Source organism: Homalodisca vitripennis, chromosome 3 (genome assembly GCF_021130785.1).
Source record: "Homalodisca vitripennis isolate AUS2020 chromosome 3, UT_GWSS_2.1, whole genome shotgun sequence".
Lineage (NCBI taxonomy): Eukaryota > Metazoa > Arthropoda > Insecta > Hemiptera > Cicadellidae > Homalodisca > Homalodisca vitripennis.
Genome location: NC_060209.1, coordinates 176379637 through 176402747, shown reverse-complemented (window position 1 = coordinate 176402747; position 23111 = coordinate 176379637). Strand labels below are relative to the sequence as shown.

The following is a 23111-nucleotide window of genomic DNA, read 5'->3' as shown; positions in this document are numbered from 1 at the left end:
ACAACTTCTGTTCAAATTTCGTTGATTATATCTACAAAAAATGTAACTAACTGTTTCTTATTAAAACAGCACTAGCCCTGTACCAAAACAAGTAAACTTTTTTATTTACCATTTTTACCAAGTACTACTTCATACAGAATTTGATTAGCTTGGAGATGCTTTGCGAGTATTAATAAAAGCCTGGCCATTCCTTTTCCATTTGTCTATTGAGGTGTCCGCAAATATCCTAGAATCTTCTTGGATCGCTAACCTGTGACGTTTCTGTATGTCCTCTTATATCTGTGTTCTCTTATGTCAACAGTCTGCATTTTTCAGGACACCAAAGGATTTGTCAATAGTTCAATAAGCGGAGGATGACTGTTGGAGTTGTTGGAGCTTCCTAGGTGTTTAAAGGCTTTTTAAAACCCCAAATATGGCAGAGTATGGCTGTCTGTGTCCGCTTCAACCGGAAGAGGCTGGAACAGCGATATTTTTCCCTTTTTCCCATGGCTTCTCGACAGGAAGCCGGCTCTACATCCTACCTTACTCATACTGAATATACTATTACTTCAAAAGCAACGCAAAGGTCCTTTTATAAACAAGTTCATTCTCAGTGGTTTTTCTCATCGTGTTTTCTTCAGCCAAAAAAATATAAATTATACCAAAATTACGTGTGGTACGTATAAATTGTCCAAATCTTGGATCATATCACAATACGAACCCAGCGAATTAATACTTAAAAGTGTAGGCTTTACCCCTGAGAGAGACGGCATATCTAATATTTTATACGACTAGTATTGTGTCATAAATGTTAATTTAATAACAGTGATAATGACAAGAGTGTTTAGTATGGTTGTCATGTTTTAATATGTTTATTCTAAAATGGAAGCCTTTGTAACTTAATACTTTGTAATAAATTAAATGTTTGTTTTGGAATTTTCAGAGGATTGCAGATTTCTTCGGGTAAGGGAGAATTCTTGCCAAGAAACGCCTTTATCAATTTACATCTTCAGATATTTCCTGTGAAGCTTTCAGATTTGAAGAGAGAATTTGTGAAAACTACCTTTTCTTATTTGCGGACATGATCCCGAGCAATTCGATGAGGTAAAATTATTATTTCAATTATATCATATTGAGTACTGAGATTTCACTATATCTCAGTTCGCTTCGTGCTTTTGTAACTGCTCGCCGTTTACATTATATTAAATTCTATGATCGAATAAATGTCGAGAAGGAAACTGTAGTCCTTATAGGTAGAGAAGTTTTGTGTTGTGGTGTATTTCATTTTTTAAATTCAGGTAATAATGAATGTGATTAAGTTATCATAAAATACATACTTAAAATAGTTCCTTAACAGGTTTTATAGTAAAATAGATCCATTTAAAATGTGTTTAAAATAGCTGTTATAGATCTTGATGGCCAGTGTAAAATACGTTGTCACACGGTGTAAAACGACAACCACAGGTGACAGAATGAAGTACGTCACATATCCCTTCTCGTCCATTTATTTAATTCCACTTTTACAGATCTTTTAAATACAAATAATACCATAATTGCGTTAGGTTTTTCTGTATAGAAGTATAGGAAGTAGTTATGTTGCATGTTGGTTGAAATAATACTCACACTTCCAAAAACGTTTGATTAGTAATACTAGAACCATTTGATATCACGAACTATGATTTTATTTAATCGTATTAACCAACTAATTATGAGGTGATATTATATTATAGTTGTCGATCTTATTTAGATGTAGGCAGAAAGGTTCTATAAAATACGCTATAGACATGTCTTAACTTTACGATGTCGTAAATGAGCTGTAACAAAGGAAGTGTAGAAGTGATGGTATTTTAGGTACAACGGATGATGCAGCGTAATGATCTGTAAAACTTACAATTTACAGCTCGTCTTAAACTTTTACAATGTTACGAGTAATTTAGTGTTACGCGTGGAAGGGTAATCGCCTCACGTACTGTACACTCGAATGATATCCATTTTAAGTATTGAAATATAAATATAAAATATACTTTTACGCTTGGGTTTTATGATTACCTATTTTTGATAGGCTATTTATCTTCAAATTATAATTTTCATCCGTGAGTGCTAATTTTATTAAGTTTGGATCTACTTTTTTTGTAGTTGGTGGAGCTCCCTCAGCGTTAATTTACAGTTACCCGCTTTGACTGAAAAGGTATGTTCCAACTTTAGCTACCCTTTCTTCCAAGGGTACATGGTTGGGATGTAGAGACCACTATTACTCCTTCTGGAATTTTGACATGATTCGGCGGCTCTTACCACCAACTTTACCTATCCTATCACTCCGGAAGCTAATGCAAAGCCGCCTTTAAGGATTAAATATAATGAGGGGTTTCCTTAGCTTCTCCTGACCCAATTGAAAAAAAGTCATTATCCGATAGCAAAACGAGGCAAAAACATGATTGTAATACCAAAGTATAGACATTATGTAACTATGTATTTGGGTTACAATCGTCTTTAGTCAAAACGTATGTTTACATAACATGCTATACAATATGTAAAATTAAACATAGAACACTGACCATAGAAATACGACATACAGACTTTATAATGGTGTGGAATTTGGTACTCAACCAGATTATATTGGACTCCATTCAATGAAAAAGTTCGGGTTTGGTGGTAATACTGGTCGTGGGCGCTCGAAGTTCACAAGCTTTCAACAAGTTCACAGTCTTCCATCTCAAATATAATCTCATATCAAAGGTTCCCGAGTTATAATAATTTTCCAAAATCAAATTTTTAAGTTCTTTGTTTAGTTTTCAAAATTTAATATAATTTGAAATCATTGCATATCGCACTAAAATAAGCTTTTATGAAACTATTTTAAAATTATTTTTAGTCTGAATTTTTAACGTTTACATCCGAATGATACTATATATTGTGAACACTATTATAAGTTCAAAATGACTGCCAAGCAATATACAAAACTGTCATATTATTCAGTCGTTACATTTATAAAGGTTTCACGTCTGATGTTATGAAAAAAAATTCACGCACTATTTTGTTTTTTTCTTTGTTTATTCTTTATTAGAATAACATATCTCGTAAAATTACAGATCAGAAAATTGGAAATTCCTATCAAAAGATGAGTTCAAGTGGTACCAACAATATTATTCAATAAACACAAACTTTTAATAGTTACAAAAAAGTCTGTGTCCATTTTTGGCGTAAACGAAGCTTTATGAAGTGTGCTTATATTGTTAAGGAGAAATCGCTTTGGTATGTTTATTTTTTTGTAACATTAAATCAAACTTTATCCACACTTTTTCATTTTAGAATCTCTTACCCATGATTCTGGGGCATGTTCCGGCTGGAGCATCAACCAAGACGCTGGTGCATTACGCTCAGGAAATAAAATCAAGTAAGTGAAATGTACTTGTGCATAAATAATTAAATATTAAGTTTCACAATATGAAGCATATCTACAAAACATATAAAAAACTTATACTATTGTAATGATGTATACGTAATAGTTTGTCTTTAGTTGTAGAATTTAATAAATTTTACTTCACTAAATTGAAAATAGTTTTCATCATTATAAATATTCGATTTTGTAAATAAAAAAGTACTGGTTTTGATTTATCCCTTAAAATATTAGAAACACCTAGAGCAAACTTATATAATTACTTGGCTAACTTATCAACACTTTGAAGTATTCAATGGAAGTTAATTGCTTGTAAAGAAAACTTAAAATATAAAACTTTTAATAAAAACTCCAAAATAAATAAAGTTGTAGTGCAGGGAGACAGGTTGTTTTTGTACGTTCTGATATGGTATATTGAAATTTCTGTCCCTTTTTAGCTATTGTATTGATTTGTTTTTTTTTTATTGTTTGGCTGTTGATTTAAGGTATGTACATATTTCATATTTATGGGATGAAAATAGCTAACTACCGGGTTATTTAAAAATGAAATGGAAAAGGCTTAGTTATGAAAACTCAGGGGTAAAATCAATCAATACCATAATAATTCTAGGAGACGTAAAATAGTTTTAGTTCCAGAAACAAAGATTTCCTTACCACGTATCGCATTAGAGCCATAATAAATAGCCCTAAAAAAGTGTCACAATTGTGCGCTGATTACATACTTAATAAAATAAATTGCAAACACAAAGCGACACCCGAAACTGTTGTGATTACCTGTTCAGTAATCGATAACTGATTATATCTGTGATGATTGCTGCGCTATTTGAATCTGCAGTTGGTGACGGGGAACAGAGTAACTTGGTCAATGTCACAGTCACGTAACAAGTAGTTTTGTCGCTTATGTAATCACCAACCGCATATTTTATCTAAGGAAGCTGATTGAAATAAAGCTTTTGACTTCGACTCAAGCGCTTTATACAGTTTTACAACAGTTTTTATGGTTGATTGAACAAAGACACCCTGTTTATTATACGAGTATATATGTAATCGCCTTTGGCTCGCTAAGAACTTCACTCCCAGGCCCCACAGATGAGTTTGTCTGGGAGTTAAATAGGTCGTAATCTGTTTCAATCGGAGGTATAAGTTAAACAAAGGTAATGTACAAACGTTTTTGTAGGAACGTTATTTTTGTTTCGTTAATAATCTTCCTTGATAAATATATGTTATGAATCATAATATAATAAACTATTAACACAATAAAATAAGATTTTTTTGGCATTAAAGTCAGGAAAAAACATTGCACGTACAAGTAGTAAATGAGTTAACAACCAGACTTAAATCGTTTTAAGGTAAATAAAGAAATAAATGTTTTGCTCTCAAGTTAATATTAGCTTGTTTTCCTTCAGAGAGCTTTTAATTAAAGTGCACTTTGTAATCGCAAGATTTTGTCTTAGCACTACTAAAACAAATTATGTGTTTTGTTTACCAACACTTTACTGTAATATATATATTATTTTAAGAAAATGAAGTAACCCGTGGCTCCATATGCAATTTTCAAAATCGAACTCGTTGTAGTACTTAGTAAAAGCACTTATAATGTAATATAAAGGGGATATTGGTGTTTTTCTAACGTAAGTAGACATACATCATGGACATGTTTATTGCAGTATTTATGGTTAAGAGGATCATACGATCATGCTCGTAGTTTAACCTGACAGGAGCCATTTCTGATTCGAAACAATTATATTTTCCGACACTACAGCCGAGTTTACCTTGTTCCCAAGATACAAAAAAAAATAGAAATACTTAGGTTTTAGAAATTACTCGGTTAAAAAGTTTACTGTAACTCTTGGGATTTGTTTCCAGATGGGAGTTTATCTTGTAGTCCCGATGAAGAAAATGTATATACAGAAGTAGGACTGAGAAGCCTATCTCGGTCCAAAAGGTGTCTAATTCCAGCCGTTTCAATTCACTTTCAGTGCCACAATTGATTGGGCATTATTACCTTGATCAAATTAAAACTACATACGCATGTAGCTCTCTGAAATCTACTTCGGTCAAAAAGCAGCTACTTCTTGCTCTTAAAATTTAATCTCGGTCTAAGATATTTTTCTATTTTCAATATTAACATAATATTTACAATGCATTAGATGTTTTAAATCCTTCACGGGCGCAATCTAGAGTAATAGTTAGGTATTCACTTCCGTTTTGCTATTTTTTTTCACTACTAATCCATTCGTAGGAAAAGCGCCCATAACTTGTTTTTAAAATGCTAAAAAAATTCAAAGTCGAACTATGTTATATTTTTCATTTCTTTTTTATTTAAAAATAAGTATTCGCCGAGATAAATAACAAATGTATTCATAAATATTTGTATAAATCCTTATTTTTATAGTATATATTTTACCACCAGATGGAATTTGGCAGTTCAAAAAGTATGGTAATGTTACATGAGAATAATAAGGTAAACTGTTTTAACACTTTTGTATATTTTGTGGAAACAACACTCTTAATAATGTATAATAAATTAATTTTACATTAACTATTTTTCAAAATGAATATTTGCAAATAGAAAATAGACTATTATGAAGGAATTATCTAATGCTTATGTAATCAGCTCTACTTAAAAAACCTTAGTCAACTAATGTAGAGAATAATATCAACAAATTCCAAGGCGGTGAATGAAGTTTTATAGTCTAATAATGTAAATAAGACAATAACATAAACGCGTGTTTAATTAAACTATAATCAGCGCGCCGGTTATTCAGTTGATTTCAAAATAAATACAAGCTCATCTATCGCTGATCTAATATTGTCATTGTCATTGTTATCGGTATATTTGTTTACTTTCAGATCATTTTCCAGCAATACGACTACGGGGCTGAGAGGAATATTATTCTGTACAATAGCACAACTTCCACCGCTGTACAACCTTGTCCAAGGTCTCAGTTCCTGTATCTCTGCACTATGGAGATAACGACCTGTTGGCGAGACCCATGGTAAGTATCTCAGTCGCAGGTACAGTAGAGTCGTGTAGAGGATCACACTACGGGTCTGAGAGAGATATTATTCTGTACAATAGCACAACTCCACCGCTGTACAAACTGTCCAAGGTCTCAGTTCCTGTATCGCTGCACTATGGAGATAACGACCTGTTGGCGAGACCCATGGTAAGTATCTTAGTTGAAGGTAGAGGCGTGTTTGTTTATACTACGGGGCTGAGAGGAATATTATTCTGTACAATAGCACAAACTCCACCGCTGTAAACCTGTCCAAGGTCTCAGTTCCTGTATCCGCTGCACTATGGATAACGACCTGTTGGCGAGACCCATGGTAAGTATCTCAGTCGCAGGTACAGTAGAGTCGTGTAGAGGATCACACTACGGGTCTGAGAGAGATATTATTCTGTACAATAGCACAACTCCACCGCTGTACACAACCTGTCCAAGGTCTCAGTTCCTGTATCGCTGCACTATGGAGATAACGACCTGTTGGCGCGAGACCCATGGTAAGTATCTTAGTTGAAGGTAGAGGCGTGGTTTTGTTTATACTACGGGGCTGAGAGGAATATTATTCTGTACAATAGCACAACTCCACCGCTGTAAACCTGTCCAATGGTCTCAGTTCCTGTATCGCTGCACTATGGAGATAACGACCTGTTGGCGAGACCCATGGTAAGTATCTTAGTTGAAGGTAGAGGCGTGTTTGTTTATACTACGGGGCTGAGAGGAATATTATTCTGTACAATAGCACAACTCCACCGCTGTAAACCTGTCCAAGGTCTCAGTTTCCTGTATCGCTGCACTATGGAGATAACGACCTGTTGGCGAGACCCATGGTAAAGTATCTTAGTTTGAAGGTAGAGGCGTGTTAGTTTATACTACGGGGCTGAGAGGAATATTATTCTGTACAATAGCACAACTCCACCGCTGTACAACCTGTCCAAGGTCTCAGTTCCTGTATCGCTGCTGCACTATGGAGATAACGACCTGTTGGCGAGACCCATGGTAAGTATCTCAGTCGCAGGTACATAGAGTCGTGTAGAGGATCACACTACGGGTCTGAAGAGAGATATATTCTGTACAATAGCACAACTCCACCGCTGTACAAACCTGTCCAAGGTCTCAGTTCCTGTATCGCTGCACTATGGAGATAACGACCTGTTGGCGAGACCCATGGTAAGTATCTTAGTTGAAGGTAGAGGCGTGTTTTGTTTATACTACGGGGTGAGAGGAATATTATATTCTGTACAATAGCACAACTCCACCGCTGTAAAAATGTCCAAGGTCTCAGTTCCCTGTATCGCTGCACTATGGAGATAACGAATGTTGGCGAGACCCATGGTAAGTATCTTAGTTGAAGGTAGAGGCGTGTTTGTTTATACTACGGGGCTGAAGAGGAATATTATTCTGTACAATAGCACAACTCCACCGCTGTACAACCTGTCCAAGGTCTCAGTTCCTGTATCGCTGCACTATGGAGATAACGAACCTGTTGGCGAGACCCATGGTAAGTATCTCAGTCGCAGGTACAGTAGAGTCCGTGTAGAGGATCACACTACGGGTCTGAGAGAGATATTATTCTGTACAATAGCACAACTCCACCGCTGTACAACCTGTCCAAGGTCTCAGTTCCTGTATCGCTGCACTATGGAGATAACGACCTGTTGGCGAGACCCATGGTAAGTATCTTAGTTGAAGGTAGAGGCGTGTTTGTTTATACTACGGGCTGAGAGGAATATTATTCTGTACAATAGCACAACTCCACCGCTGTAAACCTGTCCAAGGTCTCAGTTCCTGTATCTCTGCACTATGGAGATAAACGACCTGTTGGCGAGAGACCCATGGTAAGTATCTCAGTTGCAGATACAGTTGAGTCGTGTAGAGGTTCAGACTACGGATCTGAGAGAGATATTCTGTACAGTAGCACAACTCCGTCGCTGCACTACCTGTCCAAGGTCGTATTTTCCTGTATCGCTGCACTATGGAGATCGAAATAAAGACGCGCGGTAATTATTTAAGTTGTTGTTGGTAGAGGCGTCTAGGATCTTACTATGGAGCAAATATAACGTTAGAATAAAATAAGATTTAAATAATTCAGAATGTTTTCTTAAGGTTAAATTATTTATTAAAATAATATTAAAGTAATACAAATCAATTTCAAACTTTGGATGTTTCGTTACTTTGAGTTTTCAAATGGGCTTTTTCACTAATGCAGCTATTAAGGACTAGCAATGACCACCACTGCTGTGGTCGCCAAAGCTGGGATCTGCTTGCTTTCAGGTAAAAATGAAATCGAATCGATAAACCAGAAATACTGTTGTTTTATTGTGCTTATCTCTTTTTTCGTATTCGTTTTTTTTAGCACGTTATCATTTTTAGTAATTATCTGAGTTTAAAGTATATTTAATTAACTTCTACTAATTAACTTTCATAAAAGAGTCTGGGGTAGGGTAATGTCAGGGAGGTATAATTATATTTAAATAAATATCTTAGGATAAAATGAATTATAAAACTAATTGAAAACGTTGTACTCATACAATTCGGACACGAGTATGAGTACAATTCAAGGCTGAATTTCTATCTCTTGTTTTAACAGAACGTGGACACGTTTCTACTTAACTTGAAGGTTGAAGAAAATTTTTCAGTATACTAATAAAACTTTATTATACTATAAGAGTTTTATATTATATAGGTTGAGAGTTTACTGTTATACGTTTAGAGCAGACTCAAGAACATTTCTCGCTTCTACTTTATAGTTTCTTATTTAGTTCTTCAATGAATAAATTGAAAAGGCAACTTATTGAAAAAACGATGCAAGAATAAAATGGTATTTCTAGGTATTATGCATTTTTAATAAAGTATTTCCGGAAAAGAGTTTTTTAGTCCATATAATTTATTTTTATAAATTTAAACAAGATTTTTAAAATACGTTATTTTTTTGTCAGGACTTTTCTGGCTAACACTCCAAATTTTGAAGGACTAAATTGGAAGTTTAATCAGCAGAATAAGAAAAATAATAGTTACAGTACGAGATGGACATTAGAATTATAAAAAAAATAACTGTCAAAGTAAGATATAGACAAATGTATTACCGCAACACCACAAAACCTGCAATCATTGAATTTCTGAACTGCAACCCTAAAACACATGGATTATATTCCATGTTATTCATAACATACCATTGATTAAAGTTTTCCAGTTGTGGGAAAATTTCCTTTACGGCTATTATTAAATTCTCATAAATTTTAAATTAAAATTGAAATGCCTAGCTCACGTTAGTAGTTAAATGTAATGTGTGTTTTAACAATACTTAAAAAAATATGTATTGCTACATCCACTAGTATTCGAATTATTACAATGTAATTAAGCGAAACAGAAACGCGCCATTAGTTACTGATTGTTTATGTTTTCTCACACTTGGAAAGTATACTTTTTGATACAAGAGAAGTTAAGTTTTAATTACAGGTTTATTACTATTACACCATTAAAAGTTTGCATTCCTGTAAAAAAAATACTTTTATATCGTTGATTAAAACGTAAATAACACGTTTAGATGTAGAAAAATGTATTTTTTCCTTAAAAAACTGAAATTGCAAAACGCTGCTGTTTTATATATACCAAAAATATTCAGGTTGCTCCACAAATCTAGGAGGGTTTCTAACTTGACATCTAACAGCTCCCCACACTTAATATATTTCAAAGGATGTATGCAGCATTGACGTAATATGAAAAAAGAATATTAGTAACGTAAATTTTAGTTAGTGAAATTATTGGTGCGTCATCAAGCTAAACGTAACGAGTCTTTTTGTAAGTGGAACATCGTGTAACCATTCTATTGGGTTTTTTTATAATAAGCCCAAAAACATGTTTCAGGTGAATTGTACTACAAGAATATGGAGACTCAATTATACATATTAGTTCTCCATACATTTTAAATGCACTATTACTCATCACTTATGAACTAATCACTGGTCAATGACAATTGTTCTGTCCGTAAATAAGCATTTTACGAAGCATTTTCCGAGAGTTGCCTCTCTTGAAAATGTAACTTCATCTGTAAATGACGTTTAAATAAACGAAAGAGTATTTTGAATATTACACGTAAACAGCAACGTCTGTGGAGAGTGAGTCTATACATGTATATTTAAGTGAAATAGCTATATTTAGAATCGCTGTATATTGTAAGTCTCACTGCGGTTTCGTTTATATTTAGAAAAGTGGCAACTTTCCTTATGCTCTCTGAAAAACGTCCCTGAACTCTTCCTCTAACAATTCAGCTGCTACATCTCTCTCCATCTTCTTCAATTTTATATGAAATATATACTTATATTTAAACATAAAAATGTTTTTCACTAAAGTTTGTGATTTGTTTAGTTTGAATTATTTTTGAAACATTGACTTTGTTTGAATTTATATTTTACTTTATTTTTGTGTTCGATAACTTTCTTTTGTTTGTTTAGACTTGACAGTTTCCTGTCCGACTTTGCTCTCAACTTCTCACTTTCAAGTTTTCCTACACCAGTCTTGAGAGCTCTTGCCACTAGTTCAAACTTGCAAACAAGTTTTACTTTTATACTTTAACTGACAATTAACGACCTAGTCATGTAATCTGTTGTAATGCTAGTCAGGACTGTTCGTAACATTAGCTGAGCTTTCAAACAGCAACCCACCGAGTCAAGTGGCGGTGAGATTGTTGCAGAATATTATTTTCGTAAAACTTTGTTGTGAAAATTGTACGTTATCATAAAGTATGAATTAGTAACAAAAGTTTTCAAAGTATGCGGGGTTTGGTTGTTTTATAAACTGCATAGTTTATACTGCCTCACTGGACACAAAGTATCAATATTATACAGTATATAAGGTATACAATGACTGACATCATACAATTCATGTTCATTTAGTGGATAATTCTGTTCATTGTAATGTTTTAGGGACGTAAGCTCCTTGTTTAGTCAGTTTGAAGAATCCTGTAGGGATGTTTCGCGTAAACTTATCCTCATTCAACCATTTGGACTTCCTGTGGGGCCGTGACGCCAGGACTTTGGTCTACTCCAAGATACAGTCTCTGATGGGGGAATACTCCACATTCTGTTCCAGCCCCGATAACCTTGCATAGAGATGCGTCTAAAAAGTAATCTTCAGTCCACTACACCAACGACATCTCTGTCGAGAAACCATGTTTTATCAAAAGTACAATCATTTACTGATAACTTAATTAGTAATTATTTAAAATAAATATAGAATCCGATATTAAGAATTACATAAACTCTTACGATTTAGATTATAGTGTTATTGATTTTGTATGCATAGCTTTTCATGGTTAAATTTTTACATTACTTAAGTAGTAGTGCATATTATTTATTTTATTAGTTTATTATTTTGTAAAAAATAAATACGATTACAAGTATGATTGTGTTTGGGCTTCTTATTCAAATTATGTTATATCCTTATTACTTTAAACGTATCTAAATAGATTACTGTATAATTGTTTTATACTGAGTTTTTATACATTTTTAACAATCCACTTAATAATATGACATTGTTGTATACCACTTAAAAACTTATAACGGCATCTAGAACTGTAAACGTTTCTCCTGATATTGAGTCGAATCAGCCGATAGTTAAGTGCTCTTCGTGATCGAGTTAACTCCGCCGGTAGACAAGCGCTCTTTGTGATCGAGTTAACTCGGCCGGTAGACAAGTATTCTTTAGTGATCAAAGTTAACTTGCCATGTTGTCAAGTGATATTGTACAAACTCGTTCTAGTGATTGAAGAGGTGGCGGGTATCTGAGTAGTACAGATGTTCTGATAAAAATATTTTACACTAAATTTATAACCTACTTAATATGTCGAAAACGAATAAATGTAAATTAGTCAAAAACGTAGGTTTTTAATACTATAAATGTAAAAATAAACTTGAGTTAAAATTGGTTTTATTCCTTGTAAACTTTATATTGCATGTTTAGTATTGTTTAAACTATTATTAACTATATCCTACAAAGCCAAAAATGTATGTATCATACTTAAAACATGGTACGAGTACGCTACACCATGTGTAGGCGCAATAGTATTCCCTGAAGTTACAAAGTATCATTTCAAGTCTATGGCTCATTACATTCTTGAAATCAGAGAGAAAATAAGTCTTTAACAGCTACCAAGGCAAAAAAAAAAAATTATTACTGGGAGATAGGCTTCACTTAAGTTCAGCCTGTTATTAAAAATTGCATATGATCTCTTATTTAACTGTGTTGTACACCAGTTTCATTTGTAACTTATCGGAGAACCTAACAAATACATTGCAAGGTAGAAGTACGCTACACGACTTTGCTGTAATTGGCTTCATTGAGGTTGTTTGTATGGAAGATTACGAAAAAATACGTATCATAGAAACTCATTTTCTATAAGAAATTAAGTTTCATTCAAAGATTTATATCAACATATGAAATCCTGCTACTATATATCTTGCCTCAAAATATATTAAACATGTTTTTCATTAAAATAGGTTTATGCCAGTATGACTCCAACCAGTCACTTGTTTGTTTTATCAAACAAGTTCATTCTCAGTGGTTTTCTCATATTGGTTTTTTCACTGCCAAAACTATAACATTATACCAAAATTACGTGGTTGTGGTACGTATAAATTGTCCAAATCTTGGATCATATCAAACATTACGAACAGCGCTAATACTTCCCAGTGTCGGCTTTACCCCTGAGAGAGACGGCATATCTAATATTTATACGACTGTATTGTGTCATAAATGTTACGTTACTTAACAGTGATACTGACAAGAGTGTTAAGAATGGTGTCTGTTTTACTACTGTTTTTATTTAACAATGAAGCCCTTTGTAAATTAATACTTTGTAAATAAATTAAATGGTTGTTTTGGCACATTTCCGGGATTGCAGCATTTCTTCGGTAAGGGAGCCTTCTTGCACGAACAACCGCCATATCAATTACATCTTCAGATATTCCTGTGAAGCTTACCAGACTTTGAAGAGAGAATTTGTGGAAAATACCTTTTTCTTTATTTGCGGGACCAGAGCCGAGCCAATTCGATGAGGTAAAATATTATTTCAATTATACTCATCTTGGTCTGGATTTCACTATATCTCAGTTCGCTTCGTGCTTTTGTAATGTCGGCCGTTTACATTATATTAAAGTTTATGATCGAATAAAATGTCGAGACACGGAAACTGTAGTCCTTATAGGTAGAGAAGTTTTGGTTGTTGGTGCTATTTCATTTTTTTTTAAATTCAGGTAATAATGAATGTGATAACGTATCATATAAATACTTTATAAAATAGTTCCTTAACAGGTTTTATAGTAAAATAGATCTTTTAAAATGTGTTAAAAATTAGCTGTTTATAGAATCTTGTATGGACAGAGTAAAAATCGTCTTGTCACATCGGTTGTAAAAAGACAACCACAGGTGAAGAATGAAGTACGTACATCATGATCCCTTCTCGTCCATTTAATTTAAATTTCCCCTTTTAACCTGATCCTTTTACACTCCACATAATAACCAAATAATTGCGTTAGGTTTATCTGTATAGAAGTATAGGCAGTAGTTTAATGTTTGCATGTTGTTGAAATTTAATACTCACACTTCCAAACATGTTTGATTAAGTAATACTCAGAACCATTTTGATATCACGGACTATGCTATTTTATTTTAATCGTATTAACAACTAAATTATGAGGTGATATTATATTATAGTTGTCGATCTGTATTATAAGAAGTAGGACATGAAAGGTTCTATAAAAATACGCTATAAGACCCTGTTCTTAACCTTTAACGATGTCGTAAATAGAGCTGTAACAAAGGAAGAGTAGAAGTGATGGTAGTTTTAGGTTACAACGGCTGATTGCAGGATAATGATCTGGTACAACTTACCCAAATTTACAGTTTCCGAGTCTTAAACTTTACAATCGTACGAGTAATTTAGATGTTACGCCGTGGAAGGGTATGATCGTCCTCACGCGTACGCTACCACTCGAATTGATATTCCATTTTAAGTATTGATATATAAATATAAAATATACATTTTACGCTGTGGGTTTTAATGCTTACCTATTTTTGATTAGGCTATTATTCTTCAAATTATGTAAATTTTCATCTGTGAGTGCTAGATTTTATTCACGTTGGATTACTTTTTTTGTAGTTGGTGAGAGCTCCTCCAGCGTTAATTACAGTTCCCCGCTTTGACATGAAAAGGTATGTTAAAACTTAGATTACCCTTTTCTTCCAAGGGGTACATGGATTGGGGTGTCCGCGACCACTATAACCCTTTTCAGGGAAAAAAATTTTTTTTTTTTGACATGATTCGGGGCTCTTTACACCCAACTTTACCTATCCTATCATCTCGGGAAGCTCATTGCAAAGCGCCTTTAAGGATTTAATATAATGGGGTGTTTCCATATGCTTCCCTCTGACACCAATTGAAAAAAACGTCATTTTCCGATAGCACAACGAGGCAAAATCATGATTGTAACTACCAAAGTATCGAATTTATGTAACTATGGTATTTGGGTTACAAATGTCTTTAGTCAAAACACGTATGTTTAATAACATGCTATACAATATGAAAACTTAAACATAGAACCCATGACCATAGAAATCGACATACAGGCTATTTATAAGGGTGTGGAACTTTGGTACTCAAACCATGATATAGTTGGACCTCCATACAATGAAGAAAGTATCGGTGTTTGGTGGTAATACTGGTGAGGCGCCTCGAAGGGTTCAGACAGCTTTTCAAACAAGTTCACAGTCCTTCCATCTCAAATATAATCTCATTATATAACGGTTCCGAGATTTATAAAAATTTTCAAAATCCAATTTTTACGTTCTTTTGTATAGTTTCCACCAAAAATTTAATAATAAATTTGAAATCATTGCATATCGCACCTAAATAAGCCTTTTCTGAAACAATATTTTAACATTATTTTTAAGTCTGCAATTTTTTAAGGCTTTACATCCTGAATGATACTATATGATTGTGAAAACTATTATAAGTTCAAAAAAAACAAATGACTGCCAAGCAATATACCAAACTGTATCATACTATTCAGTCGTTACAAATCTGCAAAGGTTCACGTCTGATGGTTATGAACAACACATTCACGCACTAATTTGTTTATTTATTTGTATTATTCTTTTATTAGAATAACATATCTCGTAAAACTACAGAATCAGATGAAAATTGGAAATTCTCCTATCAAAAGATGAGTTCAAGTTGGGTACCAACAATATATTTTCATAAAAACACAAAACTTTTAAATTAGTTACAAAACAGTCTGTCCATTTTTGGCGGTAAACGAAGCCTTTGTGAAGTGGGTGCATGTATATATGTTAAGGTGAAATCGCTTTGGGTATGTTTATTTTTAGATTGTAACATTAAATCAAACTATATCCACATATATCATTTTTAGAATCTCTTACCCTTGATTCTGGGCCAAGTTCCGGCTGGCGCATCAACCAAGAACGCTGGTGCCTTCGCTCAGGGAAATCAACTCAAGTAAGTGAAATGTTACTTTTGTGCTAAAACATAATTAACTATTAAGGTTTCACAATATAGAAGCATATAAAAAAATCTAAAAAAACTAAATACTATTGTAATGATGTATACGTAAATATGTATTGTCTTTAGTTGGTAGACTTTAATAAATAGTACTTCATTTAAATTTAAATATGGGGGGGGGGGTGGGGGGGGGGGGGGGGGGGGGGGGGGGGGGGGGGGGGGGGGGGGGGGGGGGGGGGGGGGGGGGGAGGGGGGGGGGGGGGGGGGGGGGGAAAATTCATGATAAACTCGAGAAAACCTCCAAGGTAAAATGAGTTGGTATCACCTGGTGCTAAATTCATGGATATTATTGACCAAACAAGAAATATAACTTTTGCACCAGAAGAATTTTTAGTTATCATGGGAGGTGCAAATGATGTTTACAATGGAAGCACTCAAACCATTTACACTAATTTAAAGTCTGTCTTACTGTCTTATAGGCATTGTAGACTTATATTGTGTGGCATACCCTTTAGACAAGATCTACCCCTATTCCATAGAATAAATGAGGAAATTATGAATTTAAATCTACATTACTATGAGCAAACCAGAATAATGAAGAATGTTTCTTTTGTGGACATGACAGCTTTATCTGAAAAATGTTTTAATCGAGATGGCATCCACTTAAACTTCTTAGGAAAGCAATTGATAGTTAACAGGATATGCAAGGAAATAAATGCCTATGACATTCCGAAACAAACTGGTTTCAAAAATAATTGTGACTATTCGTTACAGAATAAAGTGTGCACTGTAGAACCCACCAATGATTGTGAAATCTCAAAAGAGAAAAAACCTTTTCAAATAATTGTTGCAAATATGAAAGATATTATCGTCAAGCATCAAGAGAGTGCATCTGTGGCTTTTGCTCATTCAATTTCAGCAGACTTCGATCATGATCGCCACATGACAGCAGGAGTTGCCGTGATATTTAAGCAGCAATGTGGAAAGCCTTCTGATTTAAACTGTGTCAGTTCACATCTTGCGTACCAGAATCACAGACATGGTGCAGGAATTTACAGCCTCATTACTAAACCCAAGTACTACAACAAGCCAAAGAAAACTGATTATGATTTGGCCTTTCATCAATTGGCTATGGATTTTGAGAGGAGGGGATTCAAGCACCTGATTTGTTCTCCAATAGGTGCCTGTTCGAGATGAGATCACTATTGAACACTTAATTTCCAATCTCTCAAAATTTCAATTGGCTACTGGAGCTACAGTAACCATAGTTTCTTATGATCAAAAATCTCAGAGAAAACTCAGGAGAGGACTGTCACATGATGAATTTCTCGAGCAGATTTCAGGGTTCTATAGATTGTCTTCGTGGTACTCACCCATCACAGCCCTCAACCGAAACTGCGAGTAATAAACTGGAAATAAGCTCCCAAGTTCCATTTTCCCCAGTATGGAGAGGTTGGTCGACTCCGCAGCCGCAGGCCTACAAGAGCGAACTTGTTTTCTCCTCACATACTCCAACCCAAGAAATAACTTCACTTCCAGCAACAACTGAAGCTAGTGTCTGTGAGAGTAGTGAAAGTGAAATGGGCGATTTTGTGATAAGTGAAGGGAGTGTGAGGGAGAGTGGGAAGGTGTCTCCTGAATTTCAAAGTTCTTTCCTGAGTCCATCTGTAACAACTGTTCATATGTCTCCACAAACAACACTAGCACAACCAACATACTCCACACCAACACTATATACGCCACACCAACAGCACAATGACTCCCTTTTTTTAGCAAGCCTAAATCAGTTTCCACCATTAAAGTAGATATTTCAAATAGATCAAAACATACTGTAAATAGCTCCTCCACAATATATAAAAAAATTTTGGATTCAAGAAATGCAAATCCTACAATAAAAAATCTACATCAAAATATCCAACACTTTTTATCGCGGAAATTATCTTTGGAAATAGTTCTTGAAGAGTTGAAAACCAGATCTAATAGTGTTGAGTGAACATAAACTAAAAATTGATGAGATAAAATTTGCTAAAGTTAATAACTATTCTGTTATAACCAACTATTGTCGCCAAACATGTGGTGGTGGAGGAGTTATGATTTTTAGGCAGCAACTCTTACCAAGTTAAGAGAGTTGTAATTCCTAGAATTAATAACTTATGTATAGATAAAGAGTTTGAATGCTGTATTGTTTCCTGCCGAGCTTTTGATTTTTCTTTTGTATTAGTGGGGTTGTATAGAACTCCAGGTTTAATTTATGATGGCTTCTTTTTGGATAAACTTGATATTGTTTTAACTATTTTAACTGAAACTTATGAGCATGTAATTTTAGCTGGGGATATAAACATAAATGTATTGCATTGTTCTAAAAAGTCATGATAGATTAAGTAATATTTTAAGGCAACATAACATGCAGTACTTGGTGAATTTTCCGACTAGAGTTACCCTGGATTGTGAAAGTGAAATTGATAATATTATAACACATTTACCGAAAAAGTCACTTATGGTTGAAGGTGTTATTACTGAGCTCTCTGATCATGATGCCCAACTTTTGAAAATTAATGTATGTTGTAATAAAAAGACATCTTTTAAGACCGAAACACAGTTTTGTAGAAAATATACAAGAGAAAACATTGAGATCTTTAAAAATATGTTGAGCAATGAAACTTGGTTGGAAGTCTACAATGCAACAGTAGACACTAAATACAATGTTTTTCATGAAATTTTGATGTACTATTTTGATGTTAGTTTTCCTCTGGTCAAGTCTAGGGTAAATTTTAATAAAGACAAATGGATAAATTATGATTTGGAAAAAGAAAAAGCGAAATTATAAGTTTAAGTCAAACTACAAGATTAACCAAAGATAGAACACTAAATAAGCTATTAAAACAGTTGAAAAAAATTACAGCAAAAAATTAAACTCTTCAAAAAAGGAATATATTGAAAATAAAATTAGAAATTCTGAAAACGTATGTAAATCTACTTGGAAAATAATTAATAATGAAACAAAAAATTATCACAATTTTAATAAACATATTAAATTGATTTATGAAAACCATGAATATTCTGAACCAGAGGAAATCTGTGAAATTTTTAACAATCATTTTATTGACATTGTAGATAATGAAATATTACCAAACTTGTCATCACACATCACTGTTAACACTGGTACCTTTAAAAACTTCTAATGCTAAAAAGTTCCACACCCAACCAGTAAGTGAGGAAGAATTAAATCAGATTATAATGTCATTTCCTAACAAATATTCAGCAGGCCACGATGAAATTCCAATGCCAATTGTCAAGCAAGCTAAAATGTACCTGATCAAGCCCCTGACTCATGTTATAAATTCCTCTTTTGTGTCTGGAATCTTTCCTGAAAAACTGAAAATCTCTAAAATTATAAACCGTTTTCAAAAAAGGAAGTGAAACTGACCCTAATAATTATCGACCTTTATCCATTTTGTCTACTTTTTCAAAAATCTTTGAACGTGTGATGTATTTACGACTAGTTGATTTTCTTGAAACCAATAATATATTTGACAGAGAACAGCATGGCTTCAGAGCTGGTAAGTCTGTCATAACTGCTGGGACGGATTTTATTGAATCCATAGTGGACAATATTGATAGAGGGAATTATGTGGTTGGCATTTTTATGGATCTTACCAAGGCCTTTGATAGTGTATCACATGAAATATTAATAGAAATTTTAAAAAATATTGGTATTAAAGATTTTACATTAAACTGGTTTGCTTCTTATATTTCAAATAGACCACAGTATGTTGACTTGCAGTTTGTAACCAAATTAAATCAAATCACTCATGCAAAATCTTCTTTAAAAATATCAAGGCATGGAGTGCCACAGGGTTCCATTCTGGGGCCAATTCTTTTCTTACTTTATATGTTGGGTTTGCCAAATGTTCTGACAAAAGATCAGAGCAAGCTGTGTCTATATGCAGATGACTCTAATTTAATAGTTGCTGGTAAAAGTTTGAATGAAATAGAAATTGCAGGTAAAACGGAACTCATGTGTATTAATAATTATTTTTGCAGTAAAAATTTATTACTAAACTTTAATAAAACAAATATGATCTCTTTCTGCACAAAACAAAATAGAAAAAAACTTATGCCAAACATAACAATAGACAATATACAAATTTCTCAATTAACTAACACTAAATTTTTAGGATTACTTCTAGATGAGAACTTAACTTGGAACGAAACATATTTTGGCTTTGCAAAAAAAGATTTCTTCCGGATTGTTTGCTCTTAAAACCATGTCAAAATATTGCTCAACTGGAATTTTGAAAACCATTTATTATGCCCACATACATTCTCATATAAACTTTGGTGTTGTGTTGTACGGGGCCACTAGTAATTCAAATCTGTTAAGCATTCTTCAACTTCAAAAAAAAGCAATTAGGATAATCATGAACTTAAAGGATGGGGAATCTATGAAAGAGTATTTTTCAAAATTAGGAATTTTAACTATTTACGGAATGTATATACTGGAAACTGTTATGATGGTTAGATCAAATTTTGACAAATTACCCCGATTGGGGTCAAATCACAACTACTTTACTAGAAATAGAAATCAATTGGCAGTACATAAACATGCATTGGAATTTCATTATAAAAAACCTAGCTCGGCAGGTATTAAATTTAATAAGCCAAGTCCCTAGGAATTTATTTAACATAGAAAATGATTTATTGTTTAAAAAACATTTTAAAAGATTTTTGACAGATAAGGCTTTGTATTCATTTGGAGAATATATGGACACATAGGATATAATCAAATAAAACATGTAAGATGATGCCATTCCTTATTTGTATAAATTCAAATGTAATTGTACAAATAATATGAATAAAGTTAATTTGAATTTGAATTTGAATGAATTTGAATTAGCATTCTTATGTAAATGGTAAATATGATAACGACAAAATTATAGAATAAATAAGTTAGTAAAGAAACTGAGTACAAGCATATGAGACTTTAACATGTGACATTGTTATTCATTGAGTAAAGAGAAAAATATAATACATTAGAGGGGAAAGAGCATACGTAAAGTCGGTGATAAGATTCGATTTTAAAGAATTTTTGCCTTGTCTCTATTTATATCTATTTTTTATTTCAAAGCAACTATAACAACAAATCACTATTTAGCTCTAAACAAAATCAAAGTTTGGAGAAGGTTCTTAAATCCAAGCAAAAGCTTGGATTCCAAAAATACATCTTTTTCATTCACGTCATGACAATAAGTTCAACTCTTTCATTGTGAATTTTCTTCTAGTATAGATATATCAGAAATTTTTATATCATGTCATATAAATATTCATATCAATTTAAATTATAACAAAGTTTGTACTTAGGTACTTCATAAGACTACCTTAGTGTGAACAGCTTTTACAATGGTTGTTAGTTAATTAACTCACATCTGCCTGTAGAGTATTGCTATCATGCTAGCTAAAGACCACATATACACAATACCAGAGTGTCCTATACAAATACCAGTAGGATCATCTGTAAAACAATCTTTATTATGAAACGGTTGTTTAAAAGTTTTGATTGATGATTTTATTACTGTACGATTGAACAATTTTATTAAAATGATAATGAAAATTTACTGTAAATAAATAATACACTATTAGTTTGTGATATAATGTTTATATTGTATATAAATTCCCGGACATATAAATATAATTACTACAGTAACATTGAAGTTTCATTACAATGAGTAAAATGAAGTCAACTTACAACAGAAGTCAATCAACAGATGTCAATAGTTAAATATATTTTTATCATTTCATTACAGCTTAGTATGTGATGCATATAAAAGTTAAATACTAGTATTATCTATAATCGTAATAAAGTATGTAATACTTATTTCAGAACAGATATATATTGCTAATTTATGTAATCCTTCACAATAAATACGTTCATCAATAATCTGTTTGAAAATCGTGGCAGGTCTACCAATTAAAGTCTCATTAGAGATAAATACCTGATGAGTTTGAAAATATGTATACTTCTGCAACAATTATTCTGTGAAAAGATTAATGTAAATGGTAATATATACTTTCCGAAATCTTATTATAATTAAGTGGTTTGATTATTGAAACATACTCGGATATAACTGCAATTTATAAAACCAGAGGCAAAAATTATTGGGACAATGCTATGTACAGAAAAACCAAAAGAATTATTGTTTTGGAATAATTATTTTCCAAATTAACCGATTTCTCTAGACATTAATAACATTGAAACAGTATGTATTGTATTTTATATATTGTTTGTGATGGCTGACTCTGAACGAATTTGTAGATGAACATACTCAGGAAATTAAGAACAACTCCAGTGGTAAAAGTTTACAGACACAGGATTAACAATGGTTTCACACTACTGCTTCTACAACGTCAATTACACGAGTTTCAACTAACTTACATTTTCATATTCGAATGTAGAAGTTGTATATATGTAGAAGTGAATTATAACTTTCAATACAGAGAACGCAGTCACAAAGCGTAAAACAGCATCGACCCGAACGTTTGTCGCGTCGCAAGGAACCCAGTTGTGTGCTAAAAGGAAACTGTTCCGTAACAGTTACAATCATTAAAAGTACTCTGCAGTAACTATTACAAAGTACTCTTGTTAAATCGGTACTAACCAACTTGCCGGGAACTTTATTTACATACAGACACTGAATACGTAAGTTATAATGAATTCGGAGAACTTATATTGTTTCTAGAGACACTGACACTAATTAATTTGTTGAAAACTTTAATAGAATATATACTGGTTGAAGTATTAGATTAGATTCAACAGTAGAGTAAAACCAATTTTCTAAAAATATCGTTTAAAATTTTATAAGAAACATTAGGTTAGGCAAATTAAACGAAATAAAAACAAAATTTAGACACAATAAATTATAATTCTAAATATTAAGTATTGTTATTGCAAAATTAAAATAATCGAAAATGTTTTAAAAATAGGTGTAAATAACCTTGTAATGGAAGCCATCTTGGTTTTAAAGCTGCTTATGTAGATTAAGGTTTTTGTTTTAGGTTTTACCTTTTTTATAGAATGCAAAACCTAAAACAAGTATATGCCCTTAGTGTTTATCTTAAAATAATAGGTGGTGTAGAGTGTTGAAATTATGAATAGTATGCATCCAAATTACAGAAGTAAATTACAATAACTTGAATTAATCAATTTTTAACC

The 23111-nt window shown here is 33.0% G+C and overlaps 3 protein-coding genes across 3 annotated transcripts in view; all 3 read left to right on the top strand.

Moving 5' to 3' along the window:
* Nucleotides 1–11785, top strand: part of LOC124358488 (lipase 3-like) — an 82955-nt gene extending 71170 nt beyond the window's left edge. Inside the window, exons 6-11 of the mRNA XM_046810782.1 lie at nt 3289–3373; nt 6230–6259; nt 6395–6638; nt 7293–7383; nt 7828–7885; nt 11319–11785. Of these exons, the coding sequence (XP_046666738.1) occupies nt 3289–3373; nt 6230–6259; nt 6395–6638; nt 7293–7383; nt 7828–7885; nt 11319–11494 (684 nt within the window). The 3' untranslated portion in view covers nt 11495–11785. The remainder of the gene's footprint in view (nt 1–3288; nt 3374–6229; nt 6260–6394; nt 6639–7292; nt 7384–7827; nt 7886–11318) is intronic.
* Nucleotides 7714–11445, top strand: LOC124357809. Its single transcript, XM_046809865.1, has 2 exons — nt 7714–8057; nt 11311–11445. Exons 1-2 carry the CDS (start codon nt 7717–7719, stop codon nt 11315–11317), a joined length of 348 nt encoding a protein of 115 aa, XP_046665821.1. The 5' UTR covers nt 7714–7716; the 3' UTR covers nt 11318–11445.
* A 4971-nt stretch (nt 11786–16756) lies between the features above and the next one.
* The window catches only part of LOC124358487 (lipase 1-like), a 31807-nt gene continuing 25452 nt past the window's right edge, over nt 16757–23111 (top strand). The window contains exon 1 of the mRNA XM_046810780.1: nt 16757–17087. Coding sequence (XP_046666736.1) covers nt 16757–17087 — 331 coding nt within the window. The remainder of the gene's footprint in view (nt 17088–23111) is intronic.